The following is a 20,983-nucleotide window of genomic DNA, read 5'->3' as shown; positions in this document are numbered from 1 at the left end:
GATTTTTCTTTCTCTTAATTTTTTTTCTCCTCGTGACCTTATTTTATATCTTCAATTTTTATCTTTATGCAGATGGAGGTACGGGAAGAAGGGATTTAGACAATACCTCTTAGAGTGTCAGGCACTGTGCAAAGTTCTTTACATTGCTACCCTTTACTCTATGTTCCAGTCAAAGTAGCCTGTTTACCATCCTCCACACATGACATTACATTTCCTACTTCCATATCTTTGCATTGGGCTATTCCTGGTAGCAGAAATGCACTCCCTCTTTATCTCCACCTTGTAAAGTTTTTAGCTTTCTTCAACTCATACAAGAAACCTAATTGCTAAAATTGCCCCTCCTCTCCAATTACTTTGCATTTATTTTATATTTAATTTTCTAGAGCCATCTCCTCCCCCAATTACTTTGTATTTATAATATATTTAATTTTCTATGCTTTTGTTGTCTTCTCCATCCCTCCTCTATTTAAATAAGATTGTCTTCATATCCTCTGCACAAGGCATGATTTTGTTGGTGGTGTTCAATCATGTCTGACTCTTCATGAACCCATGTGGGGGGTTTTCTTGGCAAAGATACATGTTTGCCATGTCCTTTTTCATTATTTTATAGATAAGGAGACTGAGGCAAATAGGGTTAAGTGACTTGCCCAGAGTCACACGGTTAGTAAGTGTCTGAGGCTAGATTTGAATTTTTTGACTCCAGACCCAGTGTACTATCCCCTGTACCACTTAGCTGTTCATCATCATGAGAGAGGGACTTGATAAATGCTCCACAAATGAACCCTGGTTTCCAGCACTTGGGCAAGTCTCCTTCAGAATGCCCTTTGCTCAATATTCTCTTCGACGATCAGGTTCCCATCTTGGGTCCGCTGATCCAGAACAATAAGTTAGGCTCCAGTTTCAGGCCCAGCTGAGGACAAAACCACTCTCTGAGCGCTTTTTGGATGGATCCCAGTGGAATGTAACCGGGCACCAGACCAGCCTGGCTCGTTTAAACTCCACAGCCACTGGATGGCAGTTCTGCAGATGCAGGGAGACTGAGGGGCTACAACTGGCATTGCTGATAGGTCACACTGAGGGCATGTCTGCCCACACACCTGTGCTCCCGCCCTTGTCACCTTCAAATGTCTACAGAGTCTCCTACCATAGGCTTGAGCATCTTGGGCAAAAGTTCCCTTGGCTATCCCGTATCCTGATTCAGGACATTACTGGCACTGCCATGATCTTCTCTTAATGAGGGCTTTGTCTGAGCCCCCATCTGCCTGCTTGTTCTCAGCGACTGGCCCCCATCACACCCCCACAAGGGCTGCTCCCCATTCCTATCTGCTAAGGCGCACAATGGAGCCCCTGTGAAGTCCAGCCAGGTGACCAGGAGCCAAGCCATGGGAAGGGATAGGAATGTACACCTGCACAAGGAGGCTTGGCCCTCAGGAGAGGCTACAGGCCTTCTGGCCTCTATAGCTATTTAAGAGGCTCATGCTTCCATGTCCTCAGAGTGCTCTGAATTCCCTTTCACTGAAAGACAGGAGGAGCAGCTAGATGGTGCAATAGATAGAGCATTAAATCCTAGAGTCAGGAGGAGCTGAGTTTAAATCTAGCCTCAGATAATTACTAGCTGTGTGATCCCAAGTAAGTCACTAAATTGCAACAGGAGCAACAACAACAATAACAAAAAAAAAAAGACAGGGATAGAGGTCCCACAAATAGCAACTACACTAGTCAGAACCTGTGTTTTATAATTGAAAACAAAACAAAACAAAACATGTTCACATATATTATGAATCAGTAGCACAGTAGAGAGTGCTAGACCAAATTTCAAATTCTGACTCACTTTCTTAGTAGTATGACTTAGGACAATTTACTTAAATTCTCTGTGCCTCAGTTTCCTCATCTGTAAAAATGAGGGTGATGGCCTCTAAAGTCCTTAATAGCTCTAAATCCTATGATAACTAATGCTTAAAAGTTTGCAAGAAGTTTTTTTTTTCAAATGTTACCTCACCTGATTTTCATAACAAACTGGGAAAATATCATTATTATCCCCATTTTACAAATATAAAAACTGAGGCAGAGAGAGATTAAATATTTTCATTGGGTCATGGTCTTACTTTAAGCCTAGAACTCTATATACTGAGAGATCTAGAAGATTATGAATTAAACTGCTATATTGAAACAAGTTTTAATTCTAATGGGAGTGTGTGTATGTGTGTGAGTGTTGGTATGTATTGTGCGGAGAGGGAAGGTTTTTCTGAAGCCTTAGGAACTGTGGAACTGGAAAGATCTGGAAAAACTTATACAAACTGATGCTGAGAGATACAAACAGAACCAGGAATACATTGCACATAATAACAGCGAGAATGTGCAATTTGAAGACTTGGTTCTTCTCAGTGGTTCAGTGATCCAAAGCAATCCTAATTCTGTTTGACTTTACCCAGGCCACACTCGCCTGAGTGGATCCTGGTCAAGCTGGGGAGAGAACCTAGGGGTTGAATCTCCTTGTGACTACTGGTAATCCCCCAACCCCTTTCTTCCTGAGAAAATCTCCTTGGCCACTTGTATCCCTCATTTTGATCTGAAAGGCACAGGAGAAGCATAGTATATGTCTCCATTCTTAGCAAAACTGTCAGAGATGTCACAGAGCCTGAAGAAACAGATATAATTCAACAGCAATAAATAATCTTCTACCTATTGCTACAACATGAGATGGGCACTCAGCCTGGTTTTTTCCTTCAGATCTATGTGGAGTGGGTTTTACTGTCTCTCACCCGTTTAACCTAAACTCCTCTCTATTTGTCCCTTATGCTTATCTATTACTGCTTTCTCCATATACACAGCATGTTAGATGCCTACATCTAATGGGGATGTGTATGTTTTCTTCCAATATAATGTAAGCCCTTGGATAACAGTGATCTTGCCCCCATTTTTTTTTATATCTCCAGTCTTACACATAGTAAGTGTTTAATAAATGTTTGATGAATTGAGTTAAATTATCACCCCAGAGAAAATCAATGGTGCATTACCTCAGAGGGAAGGCAGAGGCAAGGAGCTACAGGAGGATAGGAGAGAGCAAAAGGGCAGGAAGTCCTTAGACATCACTCAGCGAACATTTATTAAACGCCTACTATGTGCCTGCTGCTGTGTCAAACTCTAGGAATATAAATTCAAGATGAACCACCCCTTCTGCATCCTGACTGGCAATAGCCAGACTGACAATACTGTTTCTAGAGCAAAGGTTCTTTAACCCAGATTGGGAAGGAAAGGGAGAGATTTCAGAATGATCAATTTAGAAGGGGGAAAAAATTACACTTTAATTTTCAATATAATTTGTCTACTCTGTAATCTGCCTGTTTTGTTTTATCCCCTTAAGAACAGACTTCTGAGAAGGGTCCCTAAGCTTTACCAAGCTGCTTGAAGGGGTCTACAACATACAGAAAAAATTGAGCAGTGCTCTAAGGGTCCCAGTCTCTCATCTCAATGGAGATTTTGAACTTTCAAAGTTCCTGACCATCTTGCTGTTGTCTCACAGCCAGGAAACCCAACACCAGGAAGGGAAAAGAACTGAGTTTCAGTCTGAGGCAGAAAGTTTAATCAGAGAGATCTGTCCTAGTTATAGAATCCAAGCTCCACACTTCCCTCCGCTCATTCCCCTCCCCTCAATCTCCTAGGTGAGAAAGGCTAAGAATAAACATCCCTGGGCACTCTTTCCACTTTGCTTGTCCTCAAATTCTGAAGCCAGAGCCTTCCTTCCTGCCTTAGTACTAAATAGCTGAGATCCCCAGAGAGAACAGGGTTCCTGTTTGCTATATGACTTTGGGCAGGAGTATTCACCTCTCTGGTCCTGAAATGTGTCTCCAGTGTTGTTCCTCGGAGAGGGGAATCCAAAGCCCTCACAATATTGAAAGGCAGGACCAGGAAGAAACAAAGATAAATTTTGGAGATAGAATTTGAATTCAAGTCTTCCTAATTCCAAGAGCAAGGAACCAGCAGAAATCATCTAATACAATCTTTTCTTGTTACAGATGAGAAAACATAAAACCAAAGAGAAGCAATTTGATCAAAGTAAATCTCAAAAATGGTGAATAATCATCTATCCATTGTGCCGTCTACTAGCTGTTATAATGCAGGAATTCTTATTTCAAGCCACCAAAATCAGATCCCCAAAGGGTCTATAGATAGATTTCAGGAGGTCTGAGTACATGAATTTATATAAAGGAAAAAAATACATCTTTATTTTCACTAAACTTTCACTGAAATTTAGCATTTCCTTTAATTATGAATTTTAAAAAATTATTCTGAAAGTCACCAGACTGTCAAAAGATCCACCAACACATAAAAAAGTTAAGGATTCTTTCATTATGTTCTTCAGATTTTTCATGTTTAAATTTACAATGTCTATGGAATATCCAATTAAAGATACCTATAAGACAGTTGCAGATGCAAGTCTAGAGATTAGGAGAGAGATTAAAGTTGGATAAGTAGGTCTGAGAATTATCAGCAGAGAGATGTTCATTGAACCCATGAGATTACCAAGTAAAATAGTATAGAGGGAGAAAAGAAGAGGGCCCAAAACAGAGCATGAGGGATGCTCACTAGTGATCTAATGGAAAATCCAACAAAAGAGAGTGATTAGATAGCTAGGAAGAGAACCAAGATGGATTTAGGTCATAAGAACCTAGAGAAGAAGAAAGTGTCAAAGAAAGGAGATTTATCAACAGTGTCTGAGGCATTTTTAGGAGGTCAAAAACAGATGAAATAATTGAAAAATCAAGAAGGATGAGGATTGAGAAAAAATAATTATTTGTTACAGCACTGCCCTTTGCCTTTCTTTTTTTGAGTCATTTTTTAAAAATAAGAGTATCTGTCCTCAAGAAGCTTACATTCTAATTAGAACGAAACCTTTATATGTGGGAGAAAAGTAGCTACGGAGGGATGCTTTGTTTTGAAAATTCAGGAATACACTGACAATTCTTTCTGATAATAATGATAGTATCAGTTTGATTTCTGTTCTAGAGACAGAAAGATAGTACCAGCACAGAAGCAGGGTAAATACAAAGAGGTTGCTGATGCTGCAGCAGGGTCGATGGCAAGAGGATGGTCGAGATATAAAGTGAAGCATGGTTGGAGTAGACTGAATATAGAGAGCCATGTAAGGTGTTTATCGATCAGGAAAAGTAAGGGCTTTAGAATGGGAGCTTGGGAGCTACATGAAGATGGTGGGGTGAAAGGGGAAGCTTAAAGGTTATTCCAAAAGGAGAGAAAAGGCAAGAATAATGGTGCAAAAAGAGATAAGTGAATGGTCTTTGAACAATAGACTGTTAGAAATAGAAGGGACTACCAGAGATCACCTAATTCAATCTTTCTGGTTACAGATGAGAAAATATAAACCCAGAGAGATGAAGCAATCTGACCAAAGTAAGTCTGGAAAATGGTGAATAATCCAAGAAAATCTTTTCATTTTCTATATACCACTTCAGAAGTTCTTGGGTTTTTGTTTTTTTTTTAAATAGAGTGATGTTCTGTAAGAGTTTATGGTGCCATATTTCCAAATGAAAAATAACATTCTGTAAGAGTTCAGTTGTTGGCAAAGATGCTGGAGTGATTTGCCATTTGTTTATCCAGCTTATTTTACAGATGAGGAAACTGAGGTAAGTAGGGTTAAGTGACTTGCCCAGGATCACACAGCTAGTAAGTATCTGAGGCAGGATTTGAACTTTTAAAAATGAATCTTCCTGATTCCAAGTCTAGTGCTTTACCTAACTGCCCAATAAGTGGGAAAACTAAGATTTAAATCCAGCTCCTTCAACACCCCATTTTTGGTACTCTTTCTGATAGGTTACAGCTTATTACAGCTTATCACTTTATTTTATAGATATAGACATTGAGGCTTAAAAATGAAATGACTTTTTCAGAGTCACACAGCTAGTAAAATGCAAAAGTAAAATATATTATTATCTGCCTCATTTACCTAGACCTTGGAACTTTGTACTTTTGTACTCTTTGTGCTCTTCGTAATCTCCCTCCCTTTCTCTCCCCCTTATATTACTCCTTATTAGACTGCAAGTTTCTTGAAGGCACAGACCATCCCTCCTCCTTTTCTTCCTCCTCCTCCTTCTGCCTACTATTCTTCTTCTTCTAGTTCTTCTTCTTTTTGTAACTCCTAAGATATTCCTTTTCTTGTTTGTTTTTAGGCAAAGGCAACTGGGGCTAAGTGACTTGCCTAGGGTCACACAGCTAGTAAGTACTAAGTGTTTGAGGCTGGATTTAAACTCCTCCTGACTCCAGGACTGGTGCTCTATCTACCTCCCCTCCCCAGATGTTCTTAACATAGGACCAGTAAAAATGTTTGTTTTTTAGGAAAACATGTGGATAATCAGGAAATATTTCCTGATTACATTTTAAAAATTTTTTGAGTTCCAAATTCTCTCCTTCCCTCCCTTCTTTACTTCTTACAATATAATGAATGCTATTGTATGCAGTTAAAAATGTTCTTCTGAAAAGGGTCCATAGGTTTCACCAAATTGTTAATAGTTTCCATGACAAAAAAATTTCAGCAGACTTCTGATGTGGGTACATGCTTAATGTTCACTAAGTGTTTGTAGTTGTCCATAACTGTATGGACTTGAGTAAATTCCTCTGTGATCCTCAGGTTTTTTTCTGTAAATGAGAGGACTGGATCAGATAAGTCTAGCTGTAGCACTTTATGGTGATGATAGAATCTTGCTGGGGACACGAAAGGAAGAAATTGTGTAAAACGGATGTTTAATCTAGAAGGTATCTGTGAACTTATTAAAAACCATTTTTTAATAACTGCATTTCAAACTAATTGACTTCCTGTGTAATCCAATGTCTTTTATTTTATTCATTTAACAACATGATTCTGAGAAGGGGACCATCAGTTTCACCAAACTGCCTAAAAAGGTAAAAATCCCCTGTTGCAAAGAGTACAGGTAGCATGAGATATAACTGTTCTCATCCTTACTCTGAGAAATTTTTTTTCTCTCTTCACCTGACAAGAACCCCTAGCTTATATCCATCTTCTTCCCTCATGCTCTAATGGAAAAGGGGTTTTCTTGGCAAAGACACTAGAGTAGTTTGCCCTTTTTTTTCTAACTCATTTTTACAGATGAGAAAACTCCAGAAAGGCCTCCTAAAAATATATACGGAGCACACCTGAGGCAATCTGAGGCAAAGTGCCCTTTCCTCCCTGGACCTTAGTTTCCTAATCTGAAACATGAGGGGATTGATTCAATACTGAAATAAACTCAAATTTAAAAAGGTCTCTGAATCTTATGTGAAAATCTCAGTAAGTCAGAAATCGACTTAGTTTTAAAATGTCACATTACCTGTTTTATCATATATTTATTTATTTTGTTAAATCTTTCCCAGTTGTATTTTAATCTAGTTTAGGAACATTCAGCAAGGTCAATAGGCCTTGCATTTGACACTTTGGAATTTAATGATCTTTAAGGTTTCTTCTGTCTTTAACATTTTATACTTTAAAGGGAAAATTAGAAGGGATAGGCAGCAGGAGACAGAATAACCTAGTGCAGGGCTTCTTAAACTTTTTCCATTCACCTTAGAAATTTTTATGTGACACCGCCATGTAGGTATATAAAATAGATATACAAATCAAACATTTACTAATAATAAATCTTAATTTTGCAACCTCCCTAGACATAGGTTTAAGACCCACAGTTTAAGAAGCTTTGATCTAGTACATGGAGAATCAGAAAGAACTGAATCCAAATTCCACCTCTCCTATATGGGGTGTGTGAGAGACTCTGGGCAAATTATTTAACCTCTCACAGGCTATTAAGATTATATGAACTGCACATGAAACTTTCTCTACCCATTAAATCACCGAGTTTCTAGAACAAATAAATATAGGCTTAATGCTGGAATTAATTGGGGATAGAATGTAGGGCTTTTCATGCACCTGTGCCACACAAGATAATAGCTGGCTTCCACCCCAAGAAGGGCTAGAAGGTTGAATTTTCACATCTTCCTCTGATCATAGGAGAAGGATATAATACAATAGCCACACTTTACCTGAAGAGCAAGAGCATTCACAACACCATTGTACTTCTACCCCTTATCACTGCTCCTCTCTCCTCAATCCCTCCCTTCTCTTCCTCTTCTCCCTTTCCTCTTTCTGCCTTTTCTTTGCTTCTAACCTCTCCTTACTTCTTTCTCTCCATCTTGTTCTTCCTTTATACTTTCCTTCTTCATTCCTTCTTCATCCATCTCTCCCTCCTCCTTCTATTCTTCCTTTCTCTAAAAGGTATGCTGCATCCTCCCTGATTTTCCTATCTGGCCTACCTCAGCTTGAGCTAGGGACCTCAGAAGCAGGGGTGCGGTAACTGACAGTTGGTGGTTTTAAGCAGACAAATGCTTATTAGCAGATTGTAAATAAAGTCAGTTGGCTTAGGTCCTGCAAATAAATGATCTGAAAAGCTTGAGCAGGAGATGTTTTCAGGGCAGGAAGGAGGGGAGGCATCATGACTCACTAAGACGCTTCTTCTTTTACTCTTGTCCCTTATAAGCCTCAACATCCTATCAGATTTCTTTCACCTGCCTGTAATCCACCACTCCTTCAAAAAGTCTGTTTCCAGGATCTAATCCTACTCAGATACCTCAACAAGGCTGGTTGGGCTGGCTCAGGTCCAGCTGACAAACCTTAAAATAGGACTTGGGGCAATCACCTAGGAACTGCTCTCCTAATAGCTGATGATAGACAATTACGGAAAAAGAGATTTTGTTATTATTGACAAAAAGGACAGCAGTTCACATTTAAATCAGCCTTTAAACAATACAACTGACTGGGATGGATAGCACAAGTATTACTATCCCATTATACGGATGAAAAACAGCCTTAGAGAGATAAAAGATGAATAGCCCATGATATTATAGCAAGTAAATGGCCAAAACCAGCCTCTGAGACTAGGGATCTTTACTCCGTCATTTGGACTAAAATGGGAATGAAGGGAAATGAATCTGCAGGGGCATTTCCATATTTAGTTTGTTCTTGTCATTTTTCAGTCTTGCCTGACTTTTCATGACCCTATTTGGGGTTTTCTTGGCAAAATACTGGAGTAGTATGTCATTTCCTTCTCCAGCTCATTTGACAGATGAAGAAACTGAGGCAAACACGGTAAAGTGATTTGCCTGGGGTCACATAGCTAGTCAGTATGTGAAGCTGGATTTGAATTTGGGGGAAATGAGGCTTCCTCATTTCAGACCCAGTGCTCTATCCACTCTATCCACCTAGCTGTCCTTTGCTTAGTTAGGGTGGGCCTATATTTCTTAATTCCCACCTCTTTCCATAACATCCCCAGTATCTATTTGAGTCCACCTTTCTTCAAAGTGTCAGAAATATCTGAACTTGTAATAGACCCTGCGTTTTACTTGGGTATAACTTTTATTAAACCTTTTAAAAGAGATTGGCTAGAAAAGAGCTTCTGATCATCCATCTGCCCCTACTAGCTGTGCAAACTTGAGTAAGTCATTTATTCTTTAACCTCATTTACAGAACAGGCCTCCTCAAGATCACTGTGCATGGCAATAACAAGATAATATGATGATCAATTCTGATGGACTCAAGTCTTTTCAACAATGAGGTGATTCAGGCCAATTCCAATAATTTTGTGATGATAAGAGCCATTTACACCCTAAGAGAAAACTGTGGGGACTGAATGACAATCACAATATAGCATTCTCACTCCCTGTTGTTTGCTTGCATTTTGTTTTCTTTCTCATTTTTTTTCCTTTTTGATTTGATTTTTCTTGTGCAGCAAGATAATTGTATAAATATGTATACATATATTGAATTTAACATTTTTAACATGTTTAACATATATTGGATTGCTTACCATCTGGGGAGGGGGTGGAGGGAAGGAGAGGGAAATTTGGAACATAAGGTTTTGCAAGGGTCAGTGTTGAAAAATTATCCATGCATATGTCTTGTAAATAAAAACTTTAATAAAAAAAAAAAAGCAAATAAATGCAAAAAAAAAAAAAAAAAGCCGCCTCAGTTCACAGACCCCTTGAAATGCAGAGGCTATAAGTTGTACAATGGAGAGAACATTGGATTTGAAGTCAGAAAGACCTAAGTTAGAATCCTTTCTCAGACTCTAGTCAAGTGATGATATACAAGCCAATTATTCTTTCAGCCTCAGTTTCCACATTTGTATAGTGGGTATAATTCTACTGCTGGAGGCACAGTACATAGAGTGTCAGATCTTATGTCACTTAATATTGTTTGCCTCAGTTTCCTCATCTGTAAAATGAGCTGGAGAAGAAAATGGCAAATCATTTCACTCTCTTTGCCAAAGAAATCCCAAATGGGATCACTAAGCGTTAGACATGACTAAAATGACTGAACAAAAGGTGATACAATGGATAGAGTACTAGACTTGGATTCAGGAAGACTTGACATGCTCTAGCTGTGTGATGGTGTACAATTTTCTTATCCTCTCTCATGCCTCTTCTGTAAAATGGGGATAATAAACCCTTCCTCTCAGAGTTGTGAAAATTAGGGAAAAAAGATATGCAATATGCTTGGCAAACCTTTAAACACTATATAAATAACCATTCAGGAGCCATGTATTCAAGGACAAGATGATCTCTAAAGTCTCCAAGGTTTCTCTCAGTGTAAGAATATAAATCCAATTCTAACTACTTCCCAAACCAGCCCAGACTAGTACTCTCATCCACTTGTTTCTCCTCATTGGCTCAGAAATCTTTGAGATAACTTACATTTTTTTCCAGTAAATAACAGAGGTAGAGAAATGCCCTGGAATTTATCTAGTGGTTTGATATTTACCATAGTTTACTCTGCCTATTTTGCGATGGTCACACTTATCATCTTAATTCAGAAAGCTCTGTGAAGGAAAAGCAAGTCATTACAAGTCTAAGGCTGCTTCTAGCTGGGCTTTGGGGAGAGGTGACTGTTCACCTCCTGTTTTTCTTATCAGAGCCACAGGGCACCAGTGAATTCAAACTTACTGAACCTGTAACTTGACCTGTTTCAACATGTACCTTTTCCAGCATCAGTAGCAGCCTCCTTAGCTTCACAACAATGCTGGCAGATCTTGTGGCTTTGATGGGATCCTACCACTCAGGGGTAGAACTTTTGGGCAATACCCGAAATGAGTCGAGGTGGGGAAATAGTAGATCCCCAGAGGGTCTCATCACTACTACTGTGCTTCACTCATTCTCTTTCTCATTCTCTTTCCTTGAAAATCCCTTCCCACTTCCACTTAAGAATTTTCCTATTTTTATTGAGGGTGCTACCCTCTTCTTAGCTTTTCTGCTATAATTTTGGTAATATCCTTGATTCTGATCTCTTCCCCGTGTTATAATCCAATATGTTGCCAGATCTCATTGTTTCTTCTTCCACAATATCTCTCTCATCCATCCCCTTCCTTCTACTCAGCAGACCATCATCTCTCACCTGGACCACTATTCTAATTGAACTCTATGTCTCAGGTCTCTCTCCTCATTAATCTATATGAACAGAGCTTTCAAAGTAGTTTTTCCCTATAGTACATTTTATTCTTCTACTCAATTAATTCCAATGGCTTTCTGTTGTCTCTGGGATCAAATATAAACTCCTCTGTTTAGCTTTTAAAGCCCTTTATTAGCCTAGTCTTTAACCTATCTTTCCAACCTTATTGTACATTGTTTCCCTTCCTGTACTCTAGAGTCCAGCCAAATCTCACTGTTCTTCACAAATAACGCTCCAACTCCCAGTTTTTGCATTGGCTGAGCTCTGTAACTGAAATACAACCTGAGCTCACTTCTTCCTCTTAGAATCCCTTGTTTTCTTTAGAGTTGAGTTCAAGGGACTCTTCTATATAGCATCTTTCCTGAACTTCCCAGAAGTTAGTGCCATTGTTTTCAAAATTTGCCTTGGATTTCTGATATTATATATATATATATATATATATATATATATATATATATATATACATATATATATATATATATGTATATATGTATACATATATATATACATATATATGTATGCATATAAAGCAGATAAATAATATTCAAAGAAATTTGAGAAGGAATAAAGCATTAACAATTTGGAGGATCAGAGATAATCTCACATAAGAAATGCCACCTGAGTTGAGTGTCCTAGAAAGATAAAGATTCTGAGGGAGCAGTTAAGTGGTGTATTAAATAGAGCACTGACCCTTAAGTTAGAAGGACCAAGTTCAAATCCTTACTCAGATATTTACCAGCTGTGTGAACTTGGGCAAATCACTTTACCCTATTTGCCTCAGTTTCCTCATCTGTAAAATGAGCTGGAGAAGGAAATGGCAAACCACTCCAGTGTCTCTGCCAAGAAAACTCCAAATGGGATCATCAGGAATCAGGTTGACTGAAGTGACTGAACAACTATAACAACAAAAGGATTCTGAGAGGGAGAGATGAAGAGGGAAGTGCATCAAGGCTTTGGGGACAACCTGGAAAAAGCCTGACTGCTGAGTTGTCAGAACAGCCAGTAATCTGGTTTGACAGAGAGAGAGAAGTAACACTAGAGAGGTAGGTGGAAACCATGATGGAGACTCTTAGATGCTAGACTGAGAGGGTATGTATTCCATCTTTATATAAGCAAAACTACTTTCCTCAAGATTTGAACAAGGGAATGAATATACAGTTAGGTCTGTACCTTAGGGTGACTATTTTGACAATGGCATGTAGGGTGGATCATGGAGGGATGAGAATGAAAACAGGAAGACCAAGTAGGAAGCTATTACAGTAGTCTGGGTAAAAGGTGATGAAGACTGAGGGAGGTGATGGCTATAGACATGAAAAGAAGGGGACAGATGTAGGAAATATTGTGAAGATAGAATTGACAAGCTCTTGAAAATATTTGAATGGGAGGATTAAGGGAGAAGGAAAAAGAAAGATGAGAAGGGTGAGTGGCATAGAGGCTAGAGGGAGAGAGATGGACTTGAATACTATTTCAAACACTATTTTTGTGACTGTAGACAAATCACTAACTTCTCTCAACCACTATCAGCTTTCTCATCTGTACAATGAAGATAATAAATATAATTTAAGAGACAGCACTTCCATCAAAGGTTGCTTGTGAGGGCCAACTGAGATGACTTATTTAAAGAAAACATTTTGTAAATTTTAAGACACTATGTAAACTTCATTTATTTTCATCATCATCACCAACATCATTGTTGTTGGTTGTGACTTAGGAAGGAAAAAATTATTTATTAAAAGCTTACCACCTGCCAGGCTTTGAGCTAGGTACTTTATAGAGTCAATTCTTATAACAGCCCTAGGATTATCCATTATCCATTTTATTGTTGAGGAAACTGAGACAGACAGAGTTAAATAACTTGCCCAAGCTCACATGGCTAGAGTTTAAGACTTGATCAAGTCTTCCTGACTCCAGGTTTAACACTCTATCCACTACCTCTTGCCACTTAAGTTGTTGATTTTTCAACCATTTCAATTCCAACTCTTCCATGACCCCATGACTAGAGGGATTTACCATTTCCTTCTCATTTTACATATGAGGAACTTAAGTAAAGTGACTTATCCACCATCACACAGCTAGAGAGAGAAACGCATCTTCCTAACTCCAGATCCAGCACTCTATGCACTATGGTGCCACCTTGCTGCCCTGCTAATAACTAGAAGGAAATAGTGATTTGAGTATGAGAAAGTTTTGGGAACCAATGTGGCTAAAATCAAAGGACTTGGATTTGAATTCCATATCTGCTTCTTACTAGCTAAGACTAACTGAGCCACAGTTTCCTCATCTGCAAAATGGATAAAACACACTGTCTACATCACAGTTGTTGTGATCAAATGCCTTATAAACCTTCAAGTTCTCTATAAAATATAATTTGGGATACCAGGATAGGCATAAAGGATAGAGTACCTGGCCTGAGTTCAAATGTGACCTCAGACACTAGCTGTGTGACCCTGAGTAAATCACTTCATTCTGTTTGCTTCAGTTTCCTCATCTGTAAAATGACCTGGAGAAGGAAATGGCAAACCATTCTAGTATCCTTGCCAAGAAACTCCCAACAGGGTCATGAAGAGTCAGACATGTCTGAAAAGTGACTTTACAACAACAGCAATAAATATGATTTATTTTTGTTGCTATTGGTGCTGGCTAATTATCGGCCTAGGTAGTTCCATTTTCCTGGTCAGCCCAAACATAACTTGTACCCAGTTTTCCAGATCCAACCACCTTCCCGGCCTTTTCTTGGCTGGAGTCTTTGTTTACCTGTTCATCCACTTTATGGGCAATGAGTGTGGCTCCTTCCTCCAGCTCCGTGACACTAATTGGCCGGACCCGCAGTGCCACCTAAAGAAAGACACCAGATTTCCTGTTAGAGCAAATGAAGCTGAAATTGAGGGACAATAGATCCCACATCAAAGAGATCTCAAAGACTTAGGGAGGATCATTTATTAATTCATAGTCTGAGAGCAGGTTGGGCAAGTCTTCTTTCCTGGGCACTCTTCTCATTCTGCCCCTACTCTTCTTTTCTAACCAACATTATATAATTATCCAATTCAGTATAAATTAACATTAAGTGATTGAGGGCCTGTTCTGTATTAGTCACTTGAGAGATAGATAAAATGAAATAATCCCTGCTTTCAAGGAACTTTCTACTAGCAGGATATAACACGTATACAAGTGAATAAATACAAAATTATAAATAGAAAGCAATACCAAGTGATTCCAGAGAGAAAATGCTGAAAAACAAACAACTAAATAAACAAACAAACCAGGAAGGATCCCCAAGATTTTGTGTTGGAGGTAGTACCCAAGCTGTGTTTTGAATGAATTTATAGATTCTAAAAGTGTGGAGGTGAGACATTTGGGGCCAATTAGGGCAAAGACAAGGGAGTAAGAAATAGGATATCATGTTGGAGAAACAACAGGTCAGCTTTATTGGAAGAGAAAGTGTGTAAAGAGGTGAATGTGTGTGTGTGAGAAAGAGACAGAGATGGACAGAGATAGAGAGACACAAACAGATAAAGACAGAGACAGGAAGAGAGAGAAAAGAGACGGAGGAGAGGGAGAGAAAGAGAGAGGGAGAGAGAAGAGAAATAAAATGAGAGAATGAGAGAAAAACAAAAGAAAGAAAAAGAGGAGAGAGGAGGAGGAGGAAGGGAGGAAGAGAAAATGAGAGATGGGAAAGTCATCAGTTCTCCCTTTGTTTCACTTGCCCCCCAAATTATGTCATTTTGTCACTAAGTAGACTTTCTAGGTTCATGAAATCTGGTCTGTGCAAAGAATGTGGGATGTGCTTAAAATACCCATGAAACTTGTAGCAATGAAAATCCCAGGATTACTTCTTGGTCCACATGAGATGTAAACTTCTTGGGAGCAGGGACTAGCTTTTGCCTCTTTTCATATCCGCAGAATTTAACATAATTAATGATACAAAGAGGGTATTTAATAACTGTCAATTTATTTATTTATTGATCATCATAAGAAAGAAAACCCCAGTCTCCTCTATAATAATGAAAATTATATAAATGATAACAATACATAGTAGCACTTTATATGTTACTTCAATCACAATCATCCAGGAAAGTATGTGCTTTTATTATCTCATTTTACAGATGAAGAAATTGAGGCAGGAAGAGGTAAAATGATTTGTTCAAGGCAAGACTAAAACTGAGGTCTTCCTAATTCCAAGATCAACATTGTGCCACCTTGCTGTCTTTATATGGTGACATCACTGGTGTCAATTAAGATAGTGAGTAAAAGGAAGCAAAATGAGATAGTGGAAAAAGCATTGACCTTGGAGTCAGACAGTCTGGGTTCTGATCTCAATTTTCTCATTCACTAGCTATGAGACTGAGGACAAAGCATTTAACCTCTCGGACTTTTGGTTTCCTCATTTGTAAAACTGAGTTAATAATCCTTGAACTCACATGACAGTTGCAGATGAGGTCTGGGCAAACCTTAAGGCACTGTATGATTGTGAGTTTTATATTGCCATCCCCAGGGACCCTATTCCCTAATTCAAGATGGGCTGAACAATTAAGACTCCCTTGAGTCATCCTTTACACCCCCATGCCTAGCCTGTCTTAAAGAATATGCCTGTGGCCAATTCAGACCTGCCTTAAGATAGAAAAACTGAGTACAATTTAATATTTTCCTAAAAGAAAAAGAGTGAGCACCTGGAGAGAAGCAGGGCCACACCCTGGGCAAGGTTAGCATTTCCAAAAGACAATGGGAAATCTTCCATCATTGGCACCTTTTTTCCACTGGAGGAAAAGGGAAGTGATCTGGCAACTTAGGGATAGATCTGGGGGCTCAAATGATCACCACACAGTCAGGGCTGGGTAAGAAGCCTTGCCTCATCCCCCTTTAAGCTAGTGTCTTCTCTCTGTTGACTATTCTAATGTAACCTCTTTTTTTCTTTCTTGTACATGATTTACATTTGAGCTCCTTCATAGCAGGGGACTGTCTTTTGCCTTTCTTTGTATTCCCAGGGTGTGGCACATAGTAGATACTTACTAGATTTTTGCAAGTCCCACATCAGCCCTCAGTCATAGCCGCCCAGTTATGGTCTCCAAAAATACCCTTTCTTTCATGTTTCTCTCCTCTGAGCCCCAAGACTGGCTGTTCCCAGAACTGATAGTATTTCTAACCATCACCACAGCACTAAACATTTAGAATGCAGGGAGATAGGAATGGATGTGATTGTTTAGTGTCTTAAGTTTTACTCAGACTTCTAGATTTCCCTAAGAGCAACTGAGGTGCCTGTCCTGTGGGAGTCCACAGTTCCAGGGAAAGACTCCAGGGAAAAGTCTGTCTGTAAGCCTTGCTTTGCACAGACGTATAGCAAACTTAAACACTTGCACCTCCTCTATGATCTGCTCCTTCACCTAAACAGAGATGTCTGTATGCCTGGAGATTAGACACACCAGGGATGACAGGGTGAATAGGGAGAGCTGTTTTGATGTTTAGAGTAAAGATGGTAGAATAGAGAGAAATGTACATTTGCATTCCTAAATAATTCAAATTCTATTTAGTCCAATGTCTCTACTTCTGGAAGGAAGAAATCACAAAGACATTCAATATTGGGGCAAATTATGATCAGTATGGCTGTACACAAAGAAACCATAAAGGCTTCATGAAATAAGCACTAGGTTTTAAGCCAGAGAGTCTGGATTTAAATCCCATTCTGATATTCATGATCCACAACTACTTGGAAGAAAATGACTTCATTTCTACCCCTGCCTTTTTTTTTTTTTTACTTCATCTGAAGCATAATAAATTTTGTTCCAGCCTTTTTAAGTCACTTCATTTCTCTGGATAGACTAAATTATTTCTAAGGTACCTTCAAGCTTAAAATATTATAACTGTGTGATTAAAGAATCACTGTGATACAATGTTACCACCACCAGTCCTTACCCCCAAAACAGAATGATAAGAAATAAGGGTACTTGAGCCAGGAAGATGGCAGGCTCAAACATAAAATTAGGACTTTAGGAGTCTTCTAAATTAGGGCTTCTTAAACTTTTCCTACTTGCAACTCCCTTTTTCCCCCAGAAATTTTTATATGACTCCAGATACATAAGTATATAAAATATGTATACAAATGAAACATTTATTGATAATAAATTATAATCTCACAACCCCCACATCCAGTTATATGACTGGACCCAAGCTTTAAGAAGCTTTGATTTAATTCAGTGGCACTAAACTCAAATAGAGATTGAAATTAGTGATCTATATAGAAGTATCCCCATAGGCTGCATATTGAGATAATTTTAAAATGTAATATTATCTATGTTTTATTTTATTGCATTTTTATATTTTTTTGCATTTTTATTTTGTCAAATATCTATCAATTACATTTTGATCCAGTTCCTTGCTTTTGAGAATGTTGCTGGTTGAATGCTTGACAATTTAATCTAGGCCAATAAATGAGAAAACTGAGGCCCAGAAGGGTTGATTTAACCAAGGCTCCACAGAGAGTAAGGAAGCAAGATTTGAATCCAGGTCTTCTTAATCCAAATGGAACATTCACTATTGCACCATGCTTTTTTCTTAATAAAAGAATCACAGATTTAGAGCCAGAAGGAACCTCAAAATAATTTAGTCCATCCACATAAATGAGGTGACTTGCATATAAAAAGTCACAGGTCATCAAGAATAGAGTTAGGATTTGAATCCAGATCCTCTGATTCAAAATGTCAATGCTTCTTGCATGACACCTGTGTAAATTTCCTTGGTACAAAGTCACTGAAATTCTCTTTGACCAAGTTGTTCTCTCAGCAGGCATCCTTAATTAGGGAATTCCTAATGAGTGCACCTGATCATCATTGCATGAGGTTTCCAAATGATAATTTTTTCCAACACCAGTCAGTTCATATTCATCAATTGCCTTAGCTATAACCTGTAAATGCAAAAAGTGTTCTCCTTATTAGCCAATTTTCAAATAGACAGATTCTAAACTGCCAAAGAGGATGTTTTGGCCCCCAGGGGCTTTGGAGAGCTGAGGTCAGAGACTTGGCAAGAGTCCCATCTCTGTATTGTGTCTCTTGGTGAGATGTTATTGCTACATTGCATCACCACCCACCTACTGCTAATAGATGGTCTGCACTGTAGGGTATTTGGGATTAATAAATTGTAGTTTTAGAGATTTAGAAGAGAGCTTTGAATTCATCAGTACAATCTCTCCTTTTAAAGATAAGGAAACTGAGGCACAGAAACATTAAGTGTCTTGCCTAAGATCACAAAGTGTCTGCAGTATTTGAACTTGGTGCTCAATCTACTGTGTCATTCTAGCCCCTTACGGGAAGGAGGAATATCATCTGTATGTATGTAGCAGGTTAGGAGAGGTAGAGATTGGAGTAACCCTTAGGATAATGTTTCCACAATCTTGCTGTACCCCATCAAAGCCTTGAGATACTTGGTCAGGGTCACCGAGTCATCTCTTCAGCCATGCCCAGAGTCATTTTTTAATTTTAAAAGGGCGTTGTTGATTAGAAGAGCTTGTACTTTCAACATACATACTTCTGATTCATTGTAGACCCTACAATGTACAGAAACAACCTAGTTGTCCAAGTTTCTCTGTGAAATTAGAGTTCCAAATTGTATAACATCTTGCGTTACATTGTCATATAAAACAAGCGTAACAGTTTTCTCTGTAATCTCTATATCTGCCCTTACTCTCAGCTGCCTTTAACTGCCTTCATCTCACAATGCTGCCTGGGCAAGATACCCACTAAGGAATTGAATGGAGAGATTCAAGTTTCCTTTTCCCCCTTTTCTTGCTTCCCCTCTGTTGACAGGAAATAGAAGCCAACCTGACCCCAGCCTCTACACAGGCATAGCAGCTGCTGTGGGCTAGGAGAATGAAGAGGTATATAGGCTTCGCGTAAAGACACACCAGCCCAAATGCTAGGAGAGGATGCTGAGGGGAGTCCCACACAGGTAATAAGAGATATGCAATGGTAGAGTATGATCTCACCTCTCATTAGGAGTACTTCCAGAGATCTCAGGTTCAGATGGGAAAAAACGTTAGGAGGTGTGTCTAAGGAGACAAGCAAGGATGCACACCTACCCCAATTTAGAGAAGGTTCTTAGAGCCAAGATAATAAACTCCAGACAGACCCCATCTCCAATCGTTTTGTTTCCTTTGCCAGAGAGCTTTGTCTTAAGAGTTGTGTGTATTTGTATGTTTGTATGGAAGTGGGGATTGGAAGTGGAAACTAAGAGAGCTTTTGGACTCGGGTTTGGGGAGTTTGGAGAAGCTGAGGGAAATTGTGCAGAGGGGTATATTCCAGCTGGAGCAGGTGCACGAATTTGATAAATGGCATTGAAACGGGTCTGTTTGGCTTTGGTGAATGGAGTTTGAGTAGGTATACGATGAAAGAGCTTTGCTCCGGGGCCAGGGGGTGGGAAGATGGGGCAGAGTTTGAGAAGTCCTAGGAGGCTGGAATGTGAATATGTGAATCTGGGCTCTGTTCTGGGGTAAATGGAATTAAAGAATTCGGGGGGGGGGGGGTTGTGTGGGTGGGGGGCCTGATTCTAGGAATGAAGTGTAGAGATGGAATGGAGGTTCTATTAAGAGGGGTGAGTTGAGTTGGAAGCGGCACGTAAGGAAGAAGGGTGTGTGTGTGTGTGTGTGTGTGTGTGTGTGTGTGTAAGTGTAGGTGTAAGTGTAGGTATAGGTGTAAGTATAGGTGTAAGTATAAGAGGGAATCCAGAATCGGGGAGTGGACGGCTGTTGAGTGAAACAGGGTGGAGAACAAGGAGCCCGTACTCACCGTGAGCTGATGGTCCTTGGAGTCCGCGCTGTCCTTCATGCTGGCTGCGGCTCAGAGGGCTCAGGCCCGCACCCCACCAACCTCCCTCCCTCCCTCCCTCCTACTTCTGCTGCCTCCCAGCCGGCCGCTGCCTGACAACCGGAAACCAACAACGCGCTGGAGGCCAGGGGCACCGGACCGGGGAGGCGGAGAAAGGGGAGGGGGAAACCGACGGTCCCTCCTCTTCACCTCCTTCTCCTGCCCACTGCGCGGGACCAGTGTCCGCCCCTGCCAGCTGCAGCGCGGACCCACTCGATGCCCTTCCCACTTTGGAACCTCCCCCGGCCTTTGGGAGCCGCCTCTAGGTGCTGGACTGCCTTCGGACTCTGGGCCCTCCGTTATCCAAGAGCTAGCCCACGTGCTATCCCCATATCCCAGATATCCGGGCGCTAGCCGTCTCGCAGTACCCACGGCTGTGTCACCGAATCCCACAAATTAACAAAGTTTGTGCGTCTTTTCAATTTGTGCATTTTGTCCCTTTGTCCCCTTCTTCTCTTTCTGCTTTGCTCTACGATCCTCTAGCTCTCCTGTATTATTGAGGGTGCTTGGGCTGGGAGCCCAGAAGGCAAAGCCAGCTTCCAACGCCTGGAGGTGAGCGAGGAGGCGAGGCATGGAGATGGCTCCCCTAACCTGTCTTGGTCCAGTCTGTAGGTGGATGTGTCTGTCCCTG

The 20,983-nt window shown here is 39.9% G+C and overlaps 1 protein-coding gene across 3 annotated transcripts in view; it reads right to left on the bottom strand.

Annotated features, from left to right (window-relative positions):
- KIF19 (kinesin family member 19) overlaps nucleotides 1-20,382 on the bottom strand; it is a 55,033-nt gene extending 34,651 nt beyond the window's left edge. For 2 of the 3 annotated variants that reach the window (XM_074260680.1, XM_074260681.1), the window contains exons 1-2: nucleotides 20,275-20,382; nucleotides 14,258-14,338 (exon numbers count right to left, since the gene is read on the bottom strand). In XM_074260680.1, coding sequence (XP_074116781.1) covers nucleotides 14,258-14,338; nucleotides 20,275-20,313 — 120 coding nt within the window. In that variant the 5' untranslated portion in view covers nucleotides 20,314-20,382. The remainder of the gene's footprint in view (nucleotides 1-14,257; nucleotides 14,339-20,274) is intronic. The other variant, XM_074260679.1, reaches the window with a different exon arrangement.
- Nucleotides 20,383-20,983: the final 601 nt, after the last annotated feature.

Source organism: Sminthopsis crassicaudata, chromosome 4 (genome assembly GCF_048593235.1).
Source record: "Sminthopsis crassicaudata isolate SCR6 chromosome 4, ASM4859323v1, whole genome shotgun sequence".
Classification (NCBI taxonomy): Eukaryota; Metazoa; Chordata; class Mammalia; order Dasyuromorphia; family Dasyuridae; genus Sminthopsis; species Sminthopsis crassicaudata.
Note: the sequence above shows the minus strand (reverse complement) of the source record. Positions and strands in the feature narration are given on the sequence as shown.